This window comes from Schistocerca piceifrons, chromosome 4, assembly GCF_021461385.2.
Source record: "Schistocerca piceifrons isolate TAMUIC-IGC-003096 chromosome 4, iqSchPice1.1, whole genome shotgun sequence".
Classification (NCBI taxonomy): domain Eukaryota; kingdom Metazoa; phylum Arthropoda; class Insecta; order Orthoptera; family Acrididae; genus Schistocerca; species Schistocerca piceifrons.
In genome coordinates, this window is record NC_060141.1 from 63,795,136 (window position 1) to 63,817,374 (window position 22,239).

At 41.4% G+C, this 22,239-nt stretch overlaps 1 protein-coding gene across 1 annotated transcript in view; it reads left to right on the plus strand.

Annotated features, from left to right (window-relative positions):
• Positions 1-22,239, plus strand: part of LOC124794906 (cactin) — a 177,036-nt gene that overhangs the window by 149,287 nt on the left and 5,510 nt on the right. Inside the window, exons 9-10 of the mRNA XM_047258608.1 lie at positions 8,395-8,593; positions 22,039-22,193. Of these exons, the coding sequence (XP_047114564.1) occupies positions 8,395-8,593; positions 22,039-22,193 (354 nt within the window). The remainder of the gene's footprint in view (positions 1-8,394; positions 8,594-22,038; positions 22,194-22,239) is intronic.

The window sequence follows — 22,239 nt, forward strand, 5'->3', positions numbered from 1 at the left end:
TATGGTGATATAGGTTTGAGATTCCATGACAAATGGTTCTGGATACACTAACTATTAGTCAGTATCTCGTATACATTCTATCATTATAAAAACTGATATCACTGTCTGTATGGTGGGACATAATGTGAATTCAAGTTTTGAAGATTTTTTTTTTTTTTTTCCCCCCTTCTCTCCAGGGAATGGGATTTGCTGGGGCGGGGGGGGAGTGGCCTCCACTTTTTTCCATCATAAAGTAGGATGATTTAGAATTCCTTTTGTTCATCATTCATGAGGGCATTTTAGATCTAATTAATCAGATACAGTCTGTGGATCTGAAATAAAGACTAGTTGAACAGTCATCTCTTGTGTGTGTATGAACTGAGCTGAGAGAGAAAGCTGTCAAGCTATATGTGATGTGTAATTTTCCTTTTTATCTGTGTGTGCTATAATCATCATCAACAGAAACATCATAACTATTTAATTTCTTCTTTCCCACTAAATCCTCTTTATAGACAATGGTAAAATATGGCAGATATCCTCTTTTAAAACGGAACACAAACAAACAGTTTTGAAAAAAAAATTATTTTTTTTTGCAGTAATCAGTTTCAATCAGTTTATGACCATCTTCAGACCTCGTACTGAAATATGAACATAGAATGGATTTAGACGTATGTGTGAAAATAGTAGTGACGTGTGAAATACATCATATGTAACAAATAATAAAAGAAGAAATTATACGTATGGTGGAAGGTAGTGGAGGTGAACAGAGCATGTGTTATCACTGCCTACCATCAAGGGTATAATATTTTCATATAATATTTGTTATTTTGAAATATTTTGTAAGGCACTACTATTTTCAGACATCTCTCTAAATCCATTCTATGTTCATATTTCAGTACGAGGTCTTAGGATGGTCAAAAGCTAACTGAAAGTGGTTACCACAAAATAAATATTTTTGCATCGAGACTCTTTGTGTTCATTTTTAAAATACTTTGACATATTGCTGTTCACCACAAGAAATCTTCACACAAAAAAATTACAGCTAGCCTCTTGTTCAGAGTCTTCACTATATGCCAGTAAACTGTACAGCACCTCTTGCACACACCTTCAAATGTCTTCAATTAGGTTTTGACTCCTCTCATGTTTTTAGTCTCTCTCCCTCCTACCTTCCATCTCTCTGTCCCTCCCTTTCTCTCCCCCTCCCCCTTTCCCCCTCCCCCTTCCACCCTCACCCCCTTCCACCCTCCCCCTCTCTCCCCCTCCCCCTTCCACCCTCACCCCCTTCCACCCTCCCCCTCTCTCCCCCTTCCACCCTCCCCCTCTCTCCCCCTTCCACCCTCCCCCTCTCCTCCCCCACTCGCTCTACTTCCTTCCTCCTCCCTCCCTCCCTCCCTCCCTCCCTCCCTCCCTCCCTGTCCCGCTCTACCTCCTCTCCATCCCTCCCTCCCCTCCCTCTCCCCCTCCCCCTCCTCATCCCTCTCCTCCTCCTCCTCCTCCCCAATTCTTCTTAAATTATTCCTCTCATCCTCCCCTTCCACTGCCATGTACCATAAACTACATTAACTCTGGACATAAATTCATGCATTTATAACTCTATGAAAAGAACATCCTATTTGCCTGGGCTATTTAGAAATATCTTTGTGGACAGACATGATTTTGTGCTGTGCTGGAATTTATAATTTTCAGTAAATCCTCGTTAAGATGCAAACTTTTGACTCTATTACGTTCTGAAGTATGCTGCCATAATGTGTAGTAGGTTTTAATTATTTATCTCACTTTTTAATGTTTCTATGGATAGTAATAACACCAGCTTACAAAAACGGACAATAACTGTATTGATACTGATAGCACAGTAACTACCTGAAATGTTGCAGCTGTAGTAGAGCTCATGTCAGCATGAAAAATTGCCACAATGAGCCTTAAACTATTGGAACCAGACTTCTGTTGAGATCAGCAAAAAGATTGCAAATCCTGCTAACAGGACACTACATTAGATGAAGAGACGCACACAACGCATACAGTATGCAGAATTGCAAAGGGCAGTGTACTGTTTAGAGTAGTGATTACACTTTCAAAATATGTAATAATGTGAAAGCAACTGACTCTCCAGTGAGTGTTGATAGAGCAAAAAGAGAAAGAAGTAAGCCAAAACATAAATGGAAATACATCACTAAATAAGAGACAAAAGTAACTAGAGGAAAAAGTGGTATTATAAATTATCTAACAGTAAATATGGGTGAATGGAGATGGTTTGTTATGGAGAGCTAGTTCTTGCCTTTATAGTGAAGGATGGTTGTCATGAAGATGCTTTCATATGACTCAAGTGGTACACAAAGCACTTGTCACCACCATCATACTGCCATGTCGTAACAACACTCGAGCCCATATCCAAAAGCTAGGTCATCAATAGAAAACATAGAACTGAAAGCACATTTAAAACTCCAACATACTGCAAGAACAGTCAAGAGAACTGTGTTTCTCCAAGTGTATACAATGTTCGTGAAACTTACAGGAATGCAGCTAGGTGACATCCTTGGCAACAGCTGATATTTTGACAGATGCACACCCTGCCAAGTGGAAGGGAATTTTCAATCTCAGTATGCAGAGCATTTCTGTAAACATACACAAGAGCAGCACACGCACACCTGCCCCCTCCACACACACACACACACACACACACACACACACACACATACACACATACACACACACACACACACACACACACACACAGTGTAAACACTAGCACCACCACCCAACCAAAGATGACCGATCTTAGAAGTTATCAGTGCCAACGGCTGTGCTGCAGTGGCAACACCAGTTCCCGTCAGGTCACTGAAGTTAAGCGCTGTCAGGCTTGGCTAGCACTTGAATGGGTAATTGTCCAGGTCTGCCAAGTGCTGTGGGCAAGTGGGGTGCACTCAGCCCTCATCGGGCCAGTTGAGGAGATACTCAATTGAGAAGTAGTGGTTCCAGTCACAAAAGCTGTTGACGGCCGGGAGAGCAGGTGCCGACCACATACCCCTCCATACCCGCAACCAGTGATGCCTGTCAGCTAAGGATAACATGGTGGAAGGTCGATACCTTCGGATCTTCCGAATCCTGTTTATTAATAGTGCAAATTAATAACCAACAAGTGAGGTAGCATAAACTCTGTCCCTCCACTTTTTTGCTGTAGGAGAGAGCAGGATTCCACACAGAATTTAAGCAAAAACCTCCAGCTCTATTTATAATGTCACTTTCTAATTTTGTTTCTATGGTTTTGTTAATAACACTGTCCCAGTAGCTTGGGGTGCATGGCAGAGCCTCCATGTTGTTATATTCCATAGGTTGACCGGTGCCAAAGCAAGAGTCTGCAATAACAGTTTTGCTTAGCTGTTCTAAGCACGTGTGACGCTTAAGCTCAGTGCACTGGTCCACAGTCTAGATGGTGTGGCCAATATACAAAGTGCCACAACTACAAGGAATAGGGTAGAGACCCACGTTATGCAAACCAAGATCATCCTTTCTAATCGTGAAAAGACCCTAACCTTAGATGATAGTTGAAAAGCATGTCACATCATATTTCCCCACATTATGACCAATCCTGTTGGAAATACTTCCTACATAAGGCAGAAAGGCAAAGACTTTGGTATCACTTCATTGTCATCATCATCATCACTCGCCCGGCGCACGGTTCATCAATAGTGCAATGCCCATCTGGTGTATCATTCACCATAACCATTGTGACAAAAGGTGACCTCAAGATGTTCTAATTCTGCTGATAAGACTATCAGGGTCTGAGATTACATGGGCCCTGTGAACCAAGAAATGAAGTACCGTTTCACTCTGAGCTGGATGGTGAAAAGTATCAGCCTGTAGATACGAATCAGTGTGGGTGAGCTTCCTATAAACAGCGTGACCCAAAGTAGCCACAATCTGCCCTCCACTCCCTCCAAACCTGTTGGCTGCATCTAGCAGCCCTACCCCATCCCCACCACATCCCTGCATGCTCCCACAAGCAGTACTCCCATTCCCCCACCCCTACCCTGCTATCCTTCACCCTTCTTCCCATCCCAGACTCCAACATACCAAATTGCTCCTCCTATAAGGTGCAGCTGAGGCTATCCTTTTCGTAATTTTTTTCTTATGACTAACCTATGTTCAGGCTGTATATGACCCGGGACAACCAGGAGATCCGGGAAAAACCCGGGAATTTTTTCATCTGGGAGAAAACTGGGAAAAACCCAGGAATTGTTTAGAATTTCGGGAATTTTTCATTCTTTTAGTTTTCAGTTAAATTTTTGTGATTTTGACTGGTAAGAACCAATACTGTAACAAAAGATATTACTGTATCCTGCTACTGCAGCAACAAAACATGAACGGGAGGAAAAAAAAAAAAAAAGAAAAAAAACTTAAGTTGCAAAGGAAATGCGCCGTATACAACAAGAAAACAGTGCTCATACAAGCATCTGCCAACAGCAAAGTGTGTCACAGGCTTTAGGAACACTATGCAATGCTTTATAACAAATTGCCTCTGATGAGCGTGACGTGACAACTGTTTAAATTAGATTCGTTTGAGCAGATGCGGGCGGGCTCTTGCGCATGTGCAGTTGAGTCGCGTATGAGTAGTACCTACTCCCGCTTCTGGTTACGGAAGTGTGGCTGGGCCCCACTACTTAATATTGCCCCGGTTCCGTAATATCGTAGATCCGGGGCTGACGCACAGAGCAGTCAGAGTTGTGGTAGGGAGGTGGGTCGTCTCCACGTGACCTGTGTTTCCGTTCAGCGATTTTGTTGTTTCCTCTTCGTTCACGTTAATTGATAACAAAACAGATTTTTGTGGCCGGGAGCTATCAAATGAATTAAAATACGTTCGCATAATTACGGCCTGCTAAAATATGTTAATAATTTCATATTTTATTTCCACCTTTGACAGTCAAGCATTAATCGCCTTACAGAACTATGAAGTTATTTTTGTTGGTTTGCTAAAGAGATTTGGCTTTTATTAATCCTTTCCAGTGAGGCAGTCAATTTATTTGAAACAAAGTGTTTAATTTCACACTATTGGCTAGTTTCAACTGTTCGCTGCATGTCAAGTGCACGTATGGCATTATGCTATAATAAAGAACCAAACATGAGTACTGGTACTCCAAGAAAATTTACCTACGGATGTGCATTTTAAGCCAAATTATGCACTTTAGTATGGTTCGCGAAATCCCGGCGCTCTTGAACTATCCTTTGATGTCTTGTTTCTTTTATGACATAATGTAAGATCTTTTAATGTTTTACACCTACGAACATATGGGCTTCCTGCATCATCATAGCTGCGCAAGCGTGGTGACGCCAGTTATCTGGCGCTTTCTTGCAACTGCTGAAACAAACATATCTCTAATAGGTCGCGGGAAAATATTGCGAATGGTGGTTTGAAAAGCGTTACATTCAAAGCAGATTTCCTGTTACGCAAGATGAATTATGTGTGAGAATGTACGATGAATTTCTTAAATCACAAAGCATTTTATTCTCATTTAAAAATCAACTCTTTGAGGACGATGAGACATTTGCGTCGTTATTAAAAATTTTACTGGCACATTTGTGTATGTATCTTAAAGTGCAACACGCGCAAAAAATATCAACATTATATGTGGACGCTTAGCTTCTCTTCCAACTTATTAATATTCGAGACCAATATTATATGTGAATGCTATGTATATTAATTTAAGCCATTAACTTTTCTTATTTGTGTATTCGCGCTAATTAAGAGTGATCTTGCTATTGGCTGACTACATCACGTGTCCTATTGCTGCCATCAGCTGGCAAGATCATGTGAATGAGCTATGACGCTTACAAAAGCACATCGCAATTTCAATGCTTCCGAAAGTGACATGCGTTATTTGGTGGAATTCAAATTTATACCTTCGTAATACAAAAATATGCAGCGTACATTTTGCTGCACATCAAAGGTCTTTCAAAATGTGTTTTTCCCCCTAAGTTTCGTTTTCTAAAGTGCCAGGAAATTCTACATCGGTATATAAAACCATAAACATTCAAAGGATTGATGACTTTTACAATGCCGAGGAAGAGTATACTGTCACTTAACACGGAAACAGTGTATTTTCATCCGGGAGAAAGTGTATTTTTAACCGGGAAATCCGGTAATTTTTTTCCCTTGTCCACGTATACACCCTGTATGTTGTTCCTTAGTCAGGCCAAATCCTATTGGCAGTTTGATAGTAGCTTGCTCCCCAACATTGTCTGTAATGGTAGCTGAGAACAATTCTTCATCAGTTGGCCTTTCTATTCTGGTTCGTCTGTCTCTACACATATACCTTTAGGGATGAGTTGTGGCAGCCCATGACTATTAGTGATCCAAAAGTTCTCTGACTCCTTACAGTGCTTACGATCATTTCTGGCATGTAGATTGTCTTTGTGAGCCTGAGGAGCTATTTGCAGCCAACAAATGATTCACAGTTTAACTGTGCATATTGCTTGACAGCTGGAATTCTTGTTTATCATGGTAGGATAACAATGTCTTCAGAGGCAAACAACATCCCACAGCAATTTTTGTTATGTGTGTTTGTTGGAATGGCTTTGCCGATCTGGAACCCTGATTTATTACAATCTACAACACTTGTGATGCCTCCAACCAGTCCCATACGAGAATAACGATGTGGCTACAGTCTGTTAAAACAACAAATTTGTAGTGCTGTGTTCTTTCATTGATGTTTATTCTTGCAATACATGTTCCTGTTGGTTGGGCATATTTCCCATTTGCAACCATCAGCACCATCGCTTTAGTATCATGGAACATAGTCTTCTTTAGCTGGTAATGATAAGAATTCGACATTACAGAAAAATAAGTCCCCGAGTTGTCTTGCTCTCGGACTGTGTGGCCATTCATGAAATTACCTGCCCTCTCGGTAATTGTTGTCTGTGGAGGATTTTCATCTTTGGCAGCCTCATCTCCACTGATGGTCACCTAGTTTAGGTTTACAGAATTTGGCAGCTAGACGAGCAGGTGGCACCTCTGTGCAGGGATGGGGAATGGTTACAGCATGTTGTGGAGTGACCTCACCTAGGATATAGCCATGAACTTCAGATCACGGGATGATTGTAGTCAGTGGCACATGAATGGCTCGAATAGGACTGTTGTCATGGTAGATGTGTTGTGGCACAATAGTTGTCAAACACTCGTCTTCTTCCTCTACAGTAGTGCACAACGTATCCAGGACACCCACAGTGAAAACAGAATGGTGTGTTGTCCTCAGTCTTTGAAATGTCTTTTTTTTAGTGGGGAGACTTACTTGGTGAAGGAGATGGTTGTTCTTGTGTTTGGTTTGATGGTTGCAGCAGAAGTCCAAGTTGTCCGAGTCCATTCTTCATGGCGCATTCAACTGATAATAGAGATTGATGCTAAAGACTGATACACCTCTTTCTCAACAATCTCTACTACTTTGTGACATATTGGGTTGACATTCAAGGCTGCTACTTCTTGTGTACTCGGCCCAACATTTCTGAGTGCAATACACTGTTGTATCTCTTCTCATACCATCTGGAATACAAGAGAAGTGAGGTCATGGTGTTCAGAAGAACAGCTGCCCTGGGGATCACATTCAGAAGTCAGTTATACCTCTTTGTCCAGCTCTGTTCTGTTTTATTTCCTCAATCCTCTGGTGCCAGTTGATGAGCTCCTATGCTGTGATATCCTTTACCAGATGAGCTCGGTACATGTCTTCTGTGACTCCTTTCATCAAGTGGAGATTTTGTCTACTTCTGTCATGTTGGGATTCATGATGTGTTATAGGGGCAAAACATTCTGTATGCACAACTGTGTTATTTCTCCATGAGGTTTCTTCAGTTGTACCTCAGCTAGACAGACTTGCTGCTGATCATCATCAAATGTTTTGTTTAGTTTGACTCGGAATTTGTCCCAGCTATCACACTATTCATTGATCTTGAACCACTGCTGGGCTGTGCCATCCAAGTAAGAGTAAACTTTTGCCAAATGCGTCATGTCATCCCACCTGTTATACGTGAGACTCAGACGAAACCTTTCAGCCATTTCATTTTGTCTTGACCAGCATCTCTGGAGAACACTGATGGATGCTTGAAAAGATATTTCAATCATCTTCCAGAAGTGGTAGACACAAAGTAATAAATAATGGGTCAGTTTGATGTGGTGATCTGTAGCACACCAGGCTGTGATGATAACCACAACACCTCACTGAATGGCATTAAAATTACAGCAGTATTGTCACATTCTATTTTATAATAGGAATTTGAATATATTTGCTGTTCGAGATGCAGACCATTAAACAAATGTATAAATGTTTTTGTGTTTTTATTAAATAATTGTAAACATTAATAACATTAAAATATATATTCAGTTACATGAATACCTTATGTTATATTCATTATTTTACTTATGTGTTTTAGAGCAAAGGAAGCTTCAGAACAAGCAGCTTGTGCAATGCTTTCGGAGAGTTTTGCTGATTACGAATCAGGAGGGTACAGTCCGCAGTATCTGAGCCAGTCCCAGCTCGACCCTGGAACACTTGTAACAACTGAGGAAGATGACTTGCAACGATTAATGTTTGCAAGAATGCAAGTACAAGGCACAGGAAGTAGAATAGAGGTGAGAATCAAAATATGTTACTGAGTTATAAAAGTAAGAACATAATATATGGTTACGTGTTGTTCACATGCCGATAGCTGTACAAAACATAATTCCTTTTCCTATACAACCTTCACTTCTTTCAGCTGATCATTCTCCAACTTTCCATTCCTATTTCCTTATTTCTCAAAATTATCATTAATTAATGCAGGACAGAGACTGCTCAAACACAGGGCTACAATAGAAACCACAATTTAGTTGTAGAGCTCTGAACTTGTTAACATAATAGCAATGCAGTACAGTTTCACTTATTTTTTATCATATGTCTATGAACAATTTCTATCTCTGGCACAGGGACTTCACTGGAGTGACAGTAATTTCTAAACAGGTAGCAGCTGATACAGCATTGGGTGTTTTCCAAAGCGCAGCACAAGTGTCATCTCTGTTACATTTATCTCATTCTCGGTAGTTTTCTGTCACCAAATCCTTACTACAGCAATCTTCTGCAATTAATACATAGAAAGGATATCTTAGTTCTTTGCATTTTTAGTCTTTGCCAGAAGAGCAGGTTGCCTAAAACATTTTACAGGCCCTCACATTATTAATCATCAATTTGTAATAGTCAGCTGGATATCTGAACCATTGAAGTCATCGCACCTGTAAATTTATAGAAAGAGAAAGGAGACTTGTTCTCACCCTGGCATAGAGATGATGTTTAGACAACTGAAATTTTGTTTATTTAAGTGGTAGAGGTAACAACTCACTAAGTAGTTGAGGTGCTGAGTTTTCAGTAGGCACATATGTAACACCGAGAACTTTGCTAGCTTTCAGGTGAATCTTTCTTCAGGTGTAGAGTGTATACACACACACACACACACACACACACACACACACACACACACACAAAATCTGCAGCTAGCTTTGTCCTGGCTGACTACATCTGGAGGAGAGGCGGAAGTGTGTGTGTGTGTGTGTGTGTGTGTGTGTGTGTGTGTGTGTGTGCGCGTGTGTGTGTGTGTGTGTGTGTGTGTGTGTGTGTGTGTGTACTCAATTTGTGAAGGAGGTTTCACCTAAAAGCTAGCAAAGTTATCTGTGTTGTATGTGTGCGTACTGAAAACTCAGCACTTCAAAACCATTCAGTGAGTTGTTACTTTTACTCTTTAAACTACTTATGGTCCAACAAGGTCTTTGTACTGCCATATCTTTTTTTTATCTTGGTACAGTTTACACAGTAATGTATATCAAGTGTGAGCAGTATTTAAAGTAGTCATGTGTGTTTTGTTCACAAGGACAAACTGATGTAAAAAGAAGTCATATTGGAATTGTTCCTTTTCCCCAATCAGTTGATTGGGTGTAATAGTTAAAGGCTGAAAAGAATTATACATTATCCAAGTGAAAATGAGAGGCAGGCTGATAGAAAAGAAGGGAAAACTTCACTAGTAAAAAATTGATATACTGACAAATAAAAATATTTCAGAGATAGACTGTAACTGAAAGAAAAATATAAGAACAAAGCAAATAGAAAAGGGAAGAAAGAGAACTGTGGAAAACCTCAACAAAAGGAGTAGTAAAATAATATAATGTAAGAAGATGGCAGGAGTAGAGTATCTGTTGAAGGGATGGTTCACTTCTCCAGAATTCAGAAATAAGTCCACATGAATTAGTGCAATGCTTAAGACATTGTACTCATATTCTTAATGATGATAGTTCTAATTCCCTTGTGGCCATTCAAATTTGGATTTTCCATCATTTCCCTAAATTTCTTAAGGGAGATGCCACTGATTTCTTTGAAAAGGACATGACCAATTTCTTTTGCTACCCTTCTCCAATCTGAGTTGGTGCTTTATCTCTTAATGATCCTGTAGTCATCAGGATTTTAAACCTTAATCTTCCTCCCTTCAGAATTAAAAGTATGAGTGATTAGTTCAGACCATCTGGATAATAAGTGTTTGAATGTGGGTTGTTGCCATTGTACATGGTATTTCTGTGGCATTCATACTGAAAGACTGATAACCCTTATATAGCACCTTAAAACACAAGTTAAAGAAATCTGTATACACACCTGTGTGCCATGAGTTTTTTTTCTTTCTGACATAACTAGAACTAAAGTCTGAGAGAAAGACAGAGAGAAATTAACTTTATGATATGGAAGTGTGGCAGACAAAGAGAGAAAAGCGACTGTGGAGAAGGTGGAGAGCTATAGAGAAAGGGGGGTGGAGAAGATTTAATTATTCACCTGTAGCATTTATATCTTTTAAAATGATGAGTAAGTATCACCACAACTCCCAAGTTGTTGTGTCATTACTCAGATTCCAAGCTGAAATGCAAATTCCTTAATGACTGGCTGCATGTTCCAGCACGTCAGAGAAAAGCAAGAATATACTACCCTCAGTGGGGCCATGCCAAGTAAAACACTGAAATATTCAGACAAACCTTCAAATTTTATTCATCTGTACTTAACTATTTGTCTCATATGATTTGCATTACTAGATACCTTATATATAAATGACCTTTTTCCATTCTTTTGCTTATGTTTTTGAAACTGGTTGTGAACAGAGACTGTGAATTTCATTTCTGAAACATGTTTTTTCTTGCAGAATGTTCATCTTAGGCGCTGTTGCAGACTTTCTACTGTGTATTGATGTGTGAAAATTATGATACTTTAAGGTTTATTTTTCTGTGTAATTGATCAGGAACATTAACATAAATTCACCCGTTGTTGCTTCATCCTTTGCAGTGTATTCAATATTAAAAATACTTTTGTGTCCCAGGAAACAATGTCTGTAATATTTCCAAATAGATGTAATCCATTGTGCCTTATGTCAGCTCAGTGACTTCCTCTTACTCTACATTTACATCATCTATGTCACTGTTTTGCAGTTCACATCCAAGTGCTTTCAGACTATTTCTCAACTGTTCCTCTCATGAATAGCATACAGGAAAAATGAGCACCTAAATATTTCGGTTTGAGCTCTGATTTCTCCTATTTTATGACAATGGTCATTTCCCACTGTGTAGGTTTTTGTATTCAGATGATAAAGATGATGATTTAAATTTTGTAAAAAGATCTTGCCACAGCCAAAAATGCCTTGTTTTAATTAATGTCGCCACAAATCACGTATCGTGCTGTTCTCTCCCTTTTTTTACATGGTAATACAAAACAATCTGCCCTTCTTTGAACTTTCTCAATGTCCTCCATCGATCCTATCTGGTAAAGATCTCATATTGTGCAGCAGTACTGTAGCAGAGGATGAACAGAGATAGTGTAGGCGATGTCTTTAGTAGATTTGTTGGACTGGCTTTAAGTGTTCTGTCAGTAAAAAAACAGACTTTGATTTGGCTTCTCCATAACTTTTTCTGTGGGATGATTCCAATTTAAGTTGTCTGTAATTGTAATCTAGGTATTTAGTTGATTTTTTACCTTTAAATTTGTATTATCTATTGTGTAACCGAAATTTAATGGATTATTTTACTACTTTACACTTATATTGTTCAGGGTCAGTTGCCACTTTTTGCATCATACAGGTATGTTTGTAAATCATTTTGTAATCCTTATTGGTCTTCTGATAAATTTACTAGGCATTATATGACAGCATCATCTGCAAACAGTCACATTATCTCCCAAATCATCTATATAGATTAGAAACGGCACAGAGCCTATAACACTTCCTTGGGGAACACCAGATATCACTTCTGTCTCACTTAATGACTTCCGATTAGTTACTACTGTTGTAACTTTGACACACACCACAACCAAGAATGTTAGTGCAACTTTATTAGACTGTAGCATGTATGCCAATCACCATAACATACAGCTGAACACAATGAGATAAGGCAGGTGTATGCAAGCAGTAGTAACATGATAATTGAGTGTGGGCATAATGTGGCAGGGATTAAGTAGGCACTTGCCCGTGGTGGGCTCTGTTGGAAGTTCACAGTATTGCTCTTTTACAGTGCACTTTCGTGGATGACACACTGTTAATGTGCGCGGCTTTCAAGTGCACATGCATTAATTCATTCCTATTTCCTTGAGGAATAGCTTGGGTTCCCAAGATGTCCATGGCATCTTCCTCCACAAGGCTCTGACTGAGATGACGTGTGGATACTGGCGTATATGGTCGGAAGTACTTGGGGTGCGGACAGCATTGCAGTCCACCTTCTTGTGTCAACTCATACAGTAAGATGTGTATGTTGGCATGAGATCCATGTCCACATCCGGCCAGGGCCTGGTGGTGCTGGTGCCTCACAGTTGGCTGCTGAGGCAGAGAAGATGGCTCCGGTGTGGACGGCGGCTGCATTGGAACTGGTAGCGATATTGGAGAAGCTGTACCAAGTTCATTCACCGGTGACAGGGGACCCCTCATATGTCGTGCCAGGAATCCAGCCACATCAAGTTACCTGTCGAGTGACGCAGACTGGTGTGGCAATGTTGGCATCCCAGCCGGGGCTGTCCGGTTGTCCATCCACAGGCGGAACTGGTCATAATGGTGGGCACAGAGGCCCCCCTCCGTATGGACATCGCACAAATGGCAGCCGTGTCATTGGGAGATGACAGCAGGAATCCGTGTTGGGCGATGACCAAACCCGCATGCCCAGGCAGTCGCCCCGGCTCGGAATCAGGATGGTGGCTGCAAGGGTTGGCGTCCCTGGCCAGGCTGCAGGAGATGCAGGAGCATCCAGAGATGATGCCTGTGGAGCAGTTCAGCAGGGCTGTTGTCGCTGAAGTGTGTGAACTGATAGGAATGCAGAAATTGATCCAAGACAGTGTTGGACAGGGATTGAGTCATGTAGTTTTTCATTTGCATTTTGAATGTTTTAACCATCCTTTCAGCCTCTGTGGGTGGAAGGACAGGGAGAAAATGCAGTGAATCCCACGGGCGTTACAGGAGGAGGAAAACTCCTGTAACACAGACTGAGGACTGTTATCGGAAACAGATGTTGCCGGAAGTCCTATGATGGGAAAAATTTTTGACAGGGCTGACACGGTGGCAGAGGGTGAAGGTGATGGGCAACAAACAATATATGGGAACCGAGAGAATGCATCAGTTATTATTATGCAGTATGCAGTAAGAAAAGGGCCAGAAAAATCGATATGGAGACGGTCCAAGGCTTGCGAAGGTTGCGACCATGGAGACAACATTGCCGGGGGGGGGGGGGGGGGGAGCTTGCTGTGATGTCCATTGAGAACATACTGTAACCAAATGAGTAAAGTTGACGGTGACGCCCCGCAGTGACCAGCATGCAGCAGTTGCAGGATCTCCAAACAGAGAGCCAAGGGAGCCACTGTGCAAGGAGCTGAATAGTCTGTATCAAGGAGTAGAACACCATCAGTGGCAGAGAAACCATGCCAAAAGACACAGTAGTTACGGAGGGGGTCAGATGCCTGTGATGGAGGCACCTGAGGCCAACAACGTTGTACGCAATGTATCACTTTCCTTAAATTTGGATCGGTAGCACTAGCCCATGTAGCCTGAGCGCTAGTGATTGGAAAACCATTGAGTTTGTTGAGCGCATCCATCAATGTGGAAACAGAGTAACTCCTTCCACTCAAAAACTGGATCCAGACCAGCTGGAATATGGGAGAGTATGTCAGCAGTCACATGTTCAGCCTTGGGGCGGAAGTGAATCTTTTTGTTGTACTGAGAGAGGAACAGCGCCCAATGTCGAAGGCGATGCGCTGCTTTGTCTGGCAACAACACTGAGAGGTTAAACAGCGAAACTAACAGCTTGTGATTCATGATGAGATGGAATTTTACACCATACAGGAAAACATGAAACTTCTTAAACAATGGCGAGAGCTTCTCTATTTGTGCATATCCAGTCAGAACTGAATTAAGCGTCTTCGACATGTATGCAATAGGCTACTCGGAGTCATCAGAATATTTATCAGTTAACGTCGTCCCCAGCCCATTGTGGGATGCATTGTTGCTAACACGATCACAGTAACTCATTGTGATCGTTTCATAGCTTTGGTTGCTGATAATAACTTGACTCCAGTGCCTATGAGTTTAATTTGTACAGCACAGCACTGAAGATGATCACTATGTGATTGAAAATCGATTTTGCTGTCAATAAACCATCAATATTATGGCTAACGCTGACATCTACATCTACATCTACATTGATACTCCGCAAGCCACCCAACGGTGTGTGGCGGAGGGCACTTTACGTGCCACTGTCATTACCTCCCTTTCCTGTTCCAGTCGCGTATGGTTCGCGGGAAGAACGACTGTCTGAAAGCCTCCGTGCGCGCTCTAATCTCTCTAATTTTACATTCGTGATCTCCTCGGGAAGTATAAGTAGGGGGAAGCAATATATTCGATACCTCATCCAGAAACGCACCCTCTCGAAACCTGGCGAGCAAGCTACACCGCGATGCAGAGCGCCTCTCTTGCAGAGTCTGCCACTTGAGTTTATTAAACATCTCCGTAACGCTATCATGGTTACCAAATAACCCAGTGACGAAACGCGCCGCTCTTCTTTGGATCTTTTCTATCTCCTCCGTCAACCCGACCTGGTACGGATCCCACACTGATGAGCAATACTCAAGTATAGGTCGAACGAGTGTTTTGTAAGCCACCTCCTTTGTTGATGGACTACATTTTCTAAGCACTCTCCCAATGAATCTCAACCTGGTACCCGCCTTACCAACAATTAGTTTTATATGATCATTCCACTTCAAATCGTTCCGTACGCATACTCCCAGATATTTTACAGAAGTAACTGCTACCAGTGTTTGTTCCGCTATCATATAATCATACAATAAAGGATCCTTCTTTCTATGTATTCGCAATACATTACATTTGTCTATGTTAAGGGTCAGTTGCCACTCCCTGCACCAAGTGCCTATCCGCTGCAGATCTTCCTGTATTTCGCTACAATTTTCTAATGCAGCAACTTCTCTGTATACTACAGCATCATCCGCGAAAAGCCGCATGGAACTTCCGACACTATCTACTAAGTCATTTATATATATTGTGAAAAGCAATGGTCCCATAACACTCCCCTGTGGCACGCCAGAGGTTACTTTAACGTCTGTAGACGTCTCTCCATTGATAACAACATGTTGTGTTCTGTTTGCTAAAAACTTCAATCCAGCCACACAGCTGGTCTGATATTCCGTAGGCTCTTACTTTGTTTATCAGGCGACAGTGCGGAACTGTATCGAACGCCTTCCGGAAGTCAAGAAAAATAGCATCTACCTGGGAGCCTGTATCTAATATTTTCTGGGTCTCATGAACAAATAAGGCGAGTTGGGTCTCACACGATCGCTGTTTCCGGAATCCATGTTGATGCCTACATAGTAGATTCTGGGTTTCCAGAAATGACATGATACGCGAGCAAAAAACATGTTCAAAAATTCTACAAGAGATCGACGTAAGAGATATAGGTCTATAGTTTTGCGCATCTGCTCGACGACCCTTCTTGAAGACTGGGACTATCTGTGCTCTTTTCCAATCATTTGGAACCCTCCGTTCCTCTAGAGACTTGCGGTACACGGCTGTTAGAAGGGGGGCAAGTTCTTTCGCGTACTCTGTGTAGAATCGAATTGGTATCCCGTCAGGTCCAGTGGACTTTCCTCTATTGAGTGATTCCAGTTGCTTTTCTATTCCTTGGACACTTATTTCGATGTCAGCCATTTTTTCGTTTGTGCGAGGATTTAGAGAAGGAACTGCAGTGCGGTCTTCCTCTGTGAAACAGCTTTGGAAAAAGGTGTTTAGTATTTCAGCTTTACGCGTGTCATCCTCTGTTTCAATGCCATCATCATCCCGTAGTGTCTGGATATGCTGTTTCGAGCCACTTACTGATTTAACGTACGACCAGAACTTCCTAGGATTTTCTGTCAAGTCGGTACATAGAATTTTACTTTCGAATTCAATGAACGCTTCACGCATAGCCCTCCTTACGCTAACTTTGACATCGTTTAGCTTCTGTTTGTCTGAGAGGTTTTGGCTGCGTTTAAACTTGGAGTGGAGCTCTCTTTGCTTTCGCAGTAGTTTCCTAACATTGTTGTTGTACCACGGTGGGTTTTTCCCGTCCCTCACAGTTTTACTCGGCATGTACCTGTCTAAAACGCATTTTACGATTGCCTTGAACTTTTTCCATAAACACTCAACATTGTCAGTGTCGGAACAGAAATTTTCGTTTTGATCTGTTAGGTAGTCTGAAATCTGCCTTCTATTACTCTTGCTAAACAGATAAACCTTCCTCCCTTTTTTTTTTATTCCTATTAACTTCCATATTCAGGGATGCTGCAACGGCCTTATGATCACTGATTCCCTGTTCTGTACATACAGATTCGAAAAGTTCGGGTCTGTTTGTTATCAGTAGGTCCAATATGTTATCTCCACGAGTCGGTTCTCTGTTTAATTGCTCGAGGTAATTTTCGGATAGTGCACTCAGTATAATGTCACTCGATGCTCTGTCCCTACCACCCGTCCTAAACATCTGAGTGTCCCAGTCTATATCTGGTAAATTGAAATCTCCACCTAAGACTATAACATGCTGAGAAAATTTATGTGAAATGTATTCCAAATTTTCTCTCAGTTGTTCTGCCACTAATGCTGCTGAGTCGGGAGGTCGGTAAAAGGAGCCAATTATTAACCTAGTTCGGTTGTTTAGTGTAACCTCCACCCATAATAATTCACAGGAACTATCCACTTCTACTTCACTACAGGATAAACTACTACTAACAGCGATGAACACTCCACCACCGGTTGCATGCAATCTATCCTTTCTAAACACCGTCTGTACCTTTGTAAAAATTTCGGCAGAATTTATCTCTGGCTTAAGCCAGCTTTCTGTACCTATAACGATTTCAGCTTCGGTGCTTTCTATCAGCGCTTGAAGTTCCGGTACTTTACCAATGCAGCTTCGACAGTTGACAATTACAATACCTTCCTTCTAATTACACGTATATGGTCATTGTGCACACAGCACTCTATGGAGTCGTGAGTCGACAATAAGATAAAGCAAATGTATGCAAGCAGTAATAACATGATAACTGAGTGTGAGCATAGTGCGGCACTCGCCTGTAGCAGACTCTGTCGGAAGTTCACAGTACTGTTCTTTCATGGTGCACTCTCACGGATGACAACACACTGCTAATGCACACTCCTTTCAAGGGTTCGTGCTTTATTTCAACTACAAACTGTGTCATTTCTGACAGGAAATCACAAATGCGATTGTATAACTGAGACAATATGCCACAGCCATGCAATTTGATTAGAAGCCACTTGTGAAGAACGGAGTCAAAAACCTTCTGGAAATCTAAAAATATGAAATCATCTTGAGATTCTCTGTCAATAGCAACCGTTACTTCCTGGGAATGGACCAATTTTTTTTCACAAGTTAATTTTCTGAATCTGTGCTGCGTGTCAATAGATCATTTTCTTTGAGGCATTTCATATTGTTCAAACAAAGTATGTGTACACAATCTTACTGCAAAGTGATATCAGTGATACAGTCTATAATTCAAGGGGTTACTTAACTCTTGCCTTGAGTATTTGTGTGACCTGTGCAACTTTCCAGTCCTTATGTATGGTTCTTTCATTGAGTGAACAGATGTATATAAAATGAGAATTTCACACAGCAGTGGAGTGTGAACTTACATGGAACTTCCTGGAAGGTTAAAACTGTGTGCCAGACCGAGACTTGAACTCGGGACCTTTGTCTTTCACGTGCAGGTGCTCGACCACACTCCACTACAGAGTGAAATTCTCATTCTGGAAACATCTCCCAGGCTGTGGCTAAGCCATGTCTCCTCAATATCCTTTCTTCTAGGAGTGCTGTCATTGGTAACTTTACCATTGCTGTTGTGCAGTGATGGTATTGATTGTGTTTTGCCACTGGTATACTTTATATATGACCAGAATCTCTTTGGATTTTTTGCCAGATTTTGAGACAGTTTCATTGTGGCAACTATGAAAAGCGTCTCGCATTGAATTCTGCTCTAAATTTTGAGCTTTTGTAAATCGTCAGCAATCGTGTAGATTGTACGTTGTTTTAAACCTGGTACGCTTTTTTTCTGTTGCTTCTGCAACAGTGTCCTTTCCAGTTTTGTGTTTTAATCGCGATATATTCTGTCTGTTATTAATTTAATTGATATGAATCTCTCAGTTACCTTCAATACTGCTTCTCTTGAAGTTAAGCCACTTCAGCTCTGTGTGTACGTAGTAAGTTTGGGGGGAATAGAGGACTTTCCCTTAGGAAGCTGTCAAGCAAATTTTTACATGCTTCTTTTTAAAGAGGTATATTATGTTTTTATTTTTGGTGGATTTTGGATGTTATGGTATTCAGTCCCAACCGTGTGATCACTAATACCTATCCCTTGTGATACTCTCTTTTGCTCAGGTTATTCTTTGCCAAGAGGTCTATTATGTTATCACAATGATTCATACTTTGTGTGGTCATGACCTAATTGGTGAAAACAATTTTTGGAGAATGCATTTAGTATAATATCGGATGATGCTTTGTGCCTACCACTGACTTTAAAAATGTATTTTCAGCAACAAATCGAGGGTAGATAGAAGTCACTTCTCTCCATAATTGTATGAGTCAGTAACCTAATCAAACTGGATTCAGATTTTCCATGAACACTTCAGGAACTTCATCATCTGAGTCATGGATCAATATAAGGAACCAATTATTCGTTTATTCTTCTCATCAAATATAACCTCAACTCATATTATCTTGTAGCAGCTGTCTCCTGAAATATCACTACAAGATACACTGCTTCTAAGAGCAACAAGTATGCTATCACTAACTGAATTTAATCTATCCTTTATGTATACCATTATGTCCTTGATAAAAACTTCAGCTCACCTTATCTCTGGCTTTAGTCACCTTTCAATTCCTATACAATTTCTGCCTCAGTGCTTTCTGTTAATACTTGGAGGTCTAGTTCCTTCCCAGCACAGCTATGATACTTTACAACTACAATGCTGATTGTTGTATGCCACTCTCGTCCTTGTTTGAGCGCAACTCCATTTATGTTATAAGTTTTGCATGAAACATAAGTAGTAAATCCTTCATGTAAAATGTACTGACCATGTTCTTAAAATCCTTTACCATGTTTTGATGAAAATCTGTTGATGTAAAACTGTCTGAAACATATATTTTATGACAGTACAGTATTTCAGTTTATTCATTTGAACAAAACACACACAACTTGACTGCTTTATAAAGCCATATGAACAAAAGCTAACAGCTGATCAAAATTTCACTTGATTTACATTATTGTTCAATATGACCAAAAACAAATTATTTAATATCAATGCCATCTCTTGTCCTGGTTGATAAATTTTACCTTGACCTTACCCTTACACTTACACTGAGCATAGCAGCAGAAACAGATCTCCCACACCTTATCTCTCCAGTCAGCACACACCTCCCAGTGCCCTACCATCTGGCCACAGAGGAGCGTTCCCCTCATGGCTCAGTACCACCCAGGACAGGAGCAACTAAATCACATTCTCCACCAAAGTTTCAACAACCTCTCATCTCTTATAGTGCCCTGAAATAAGGAATATCCTACCCACTCTCCTTCCTACCCCTACCACTGTGGCATTCTGAAGCCCACTGTACCTGCACAATATCCTCGTCCAGCCCTACACAACCCCTGCTGCCAACCCCTTGCCTGTCGCTCATTTCCCTGTAATAGACCTAGATGCAAGACCTGTCCCATAAGTCCTCCCACCATCACCTATCCCATCAAAGGGAGGGCTACATGTGAAACCAGTCATGTGACCTACAAGCTAAGTTGCAACCACTGTACTACACGAGCTAAGCTGCAACCACTGTACTAAATTCTATGTGGGCATGACAACCAGCAAGCTTTCTGTCTGCATGAATGGCCACCAGAAAACTGCGTCCAAGAAAAGCTGGACCACTCAGCTGCTGGGCACGCTGACTGACACACTGTTCTTCATTTTAATGACTGCTTCACAGCCTATGTGATCAGGATTCTTCCTACCGACACCAGCTGTTCTGAATTGCGTAGATGGGAACTCTCACTGCAATATATCCTACGTTCCTGTGACCCTCATGGCCCCAACGTTTGTTATTAATTGTCCTTAATCCACCTATCTCCTTCCCTGTTCCCACTGCAGCACTACACAGCCCTTTACTTGAGCAATGCACTTGCTGTCCTTTTACTTCTCTTTTCTTACCCCCACTCCCCTCCCCCCACCTTCCATCTGTCCTACTGACTGCATCTAGCTGCCCTACTCTCTCTCTAACTAATCCCCGTCTGCTCCCACAAGCAGCACTTCACCATTGCCAACCCCTACCATGCTATTCCTCCCCCCCCCCTCCCCCCTCCCCCCCCATGCCCCAGCCTCCCTTTACCCCACCACCCAGACAGCTTACACTATCACGTGTAGCTACTCGCTGTCTGGTCTCGGCAGCCAGGGACAGTGGCCATGTGTGTGTGTGTGTGTGTGTGTGTGTGTGTGTGTGTGTGTGTGTGTTAGAAGAAGGCCTCTTAGCTGAAAGCTTACTTGTTTGACAGTGTTTTGTTTTATCTATCTGCAACTCAGTATCTCCACTATATGCTGAGTAGCAGTCTATCATTTTCATAATATTGTCAATTTTAGTTGCTTTCTATCTGAAATTACTTAAATTATCTATAATAAATATTGCTTTCTGATTTAATTAATACAGTTAGTTTTTAGGTCATTTATGTAGTTTTAATGGACAAAAGTGTTGAGTGCTATCTATTTGGTTATCTCTAGTAGAAAGTACTTGGAAAATTGTGATAAAATGGATGTATACCTTATACACACTGTAACTCCTTGTGTCATGAATATGCAAACAAATTCAGTTACAGTTAAGATGTTCTGAATAAAGAAGTTAACATATTGTACAATTTCCCAGTTGTAACTACAGACGCATATAAGCACATAAAGGGCCTACATGTAGTTGTATATAAATTGGAAGCACATATGTGTTTTAAAAACGGAAGTATGTGTGTATGTTCTGCAACTCCTCCTAAACCACTATATCAGTTTCAACCAAACTTGGAATGCATACCACATATTGCCTGAAAAGAGGTACTATGGGGGTAAGCAGCACCTCTAAATAGGGTGAGGCTAGCAGTGAAAATGTGCTGAGATATGAAGTGGTGAAGGAGAGGGGGAGGTAGACATGGACAGAGAGAGGGAGGAGAAGGGAGAGTTGGTTAGAGAGGGGGGAGGAGGGGATGGACAAGGAGGGGGGAGGAGGGGACGGACAGAGAGGGGGGGGGAGGAGGAGACAGGCAGAGAGAGACATGGGAAGAGGGGAGTGTGCAGCGCGCGCACACACACACACACACACACACACACACACACACACACACAAGTACAGGGGTGAAGTTGTGGGTAAAAAGCTAGTTCAATATAAAACCTTTACCCTTTCATGTAAAATCCATGTGTAATACTGTTGAAGTTTAGTCATAGTTTCAAGAGTGGATTCTTTTCCCTTAGAATGTTATAACTGCGGAGGAGCAGGCATTGCAGCGGGAAGCAAGGAAAGGAATGACAGCAGATGAAGCTGAGTTCTCTGTGGAAAGTGCGTTGGACAGTCAGGTCTACTTGTGGTCTGACAAGTATCGACCAAGAAAACCCAGATACTTCAACAGGTAAATGTGAATACTTCACTGCTTGTCATGTCTACAGTGGTACGTT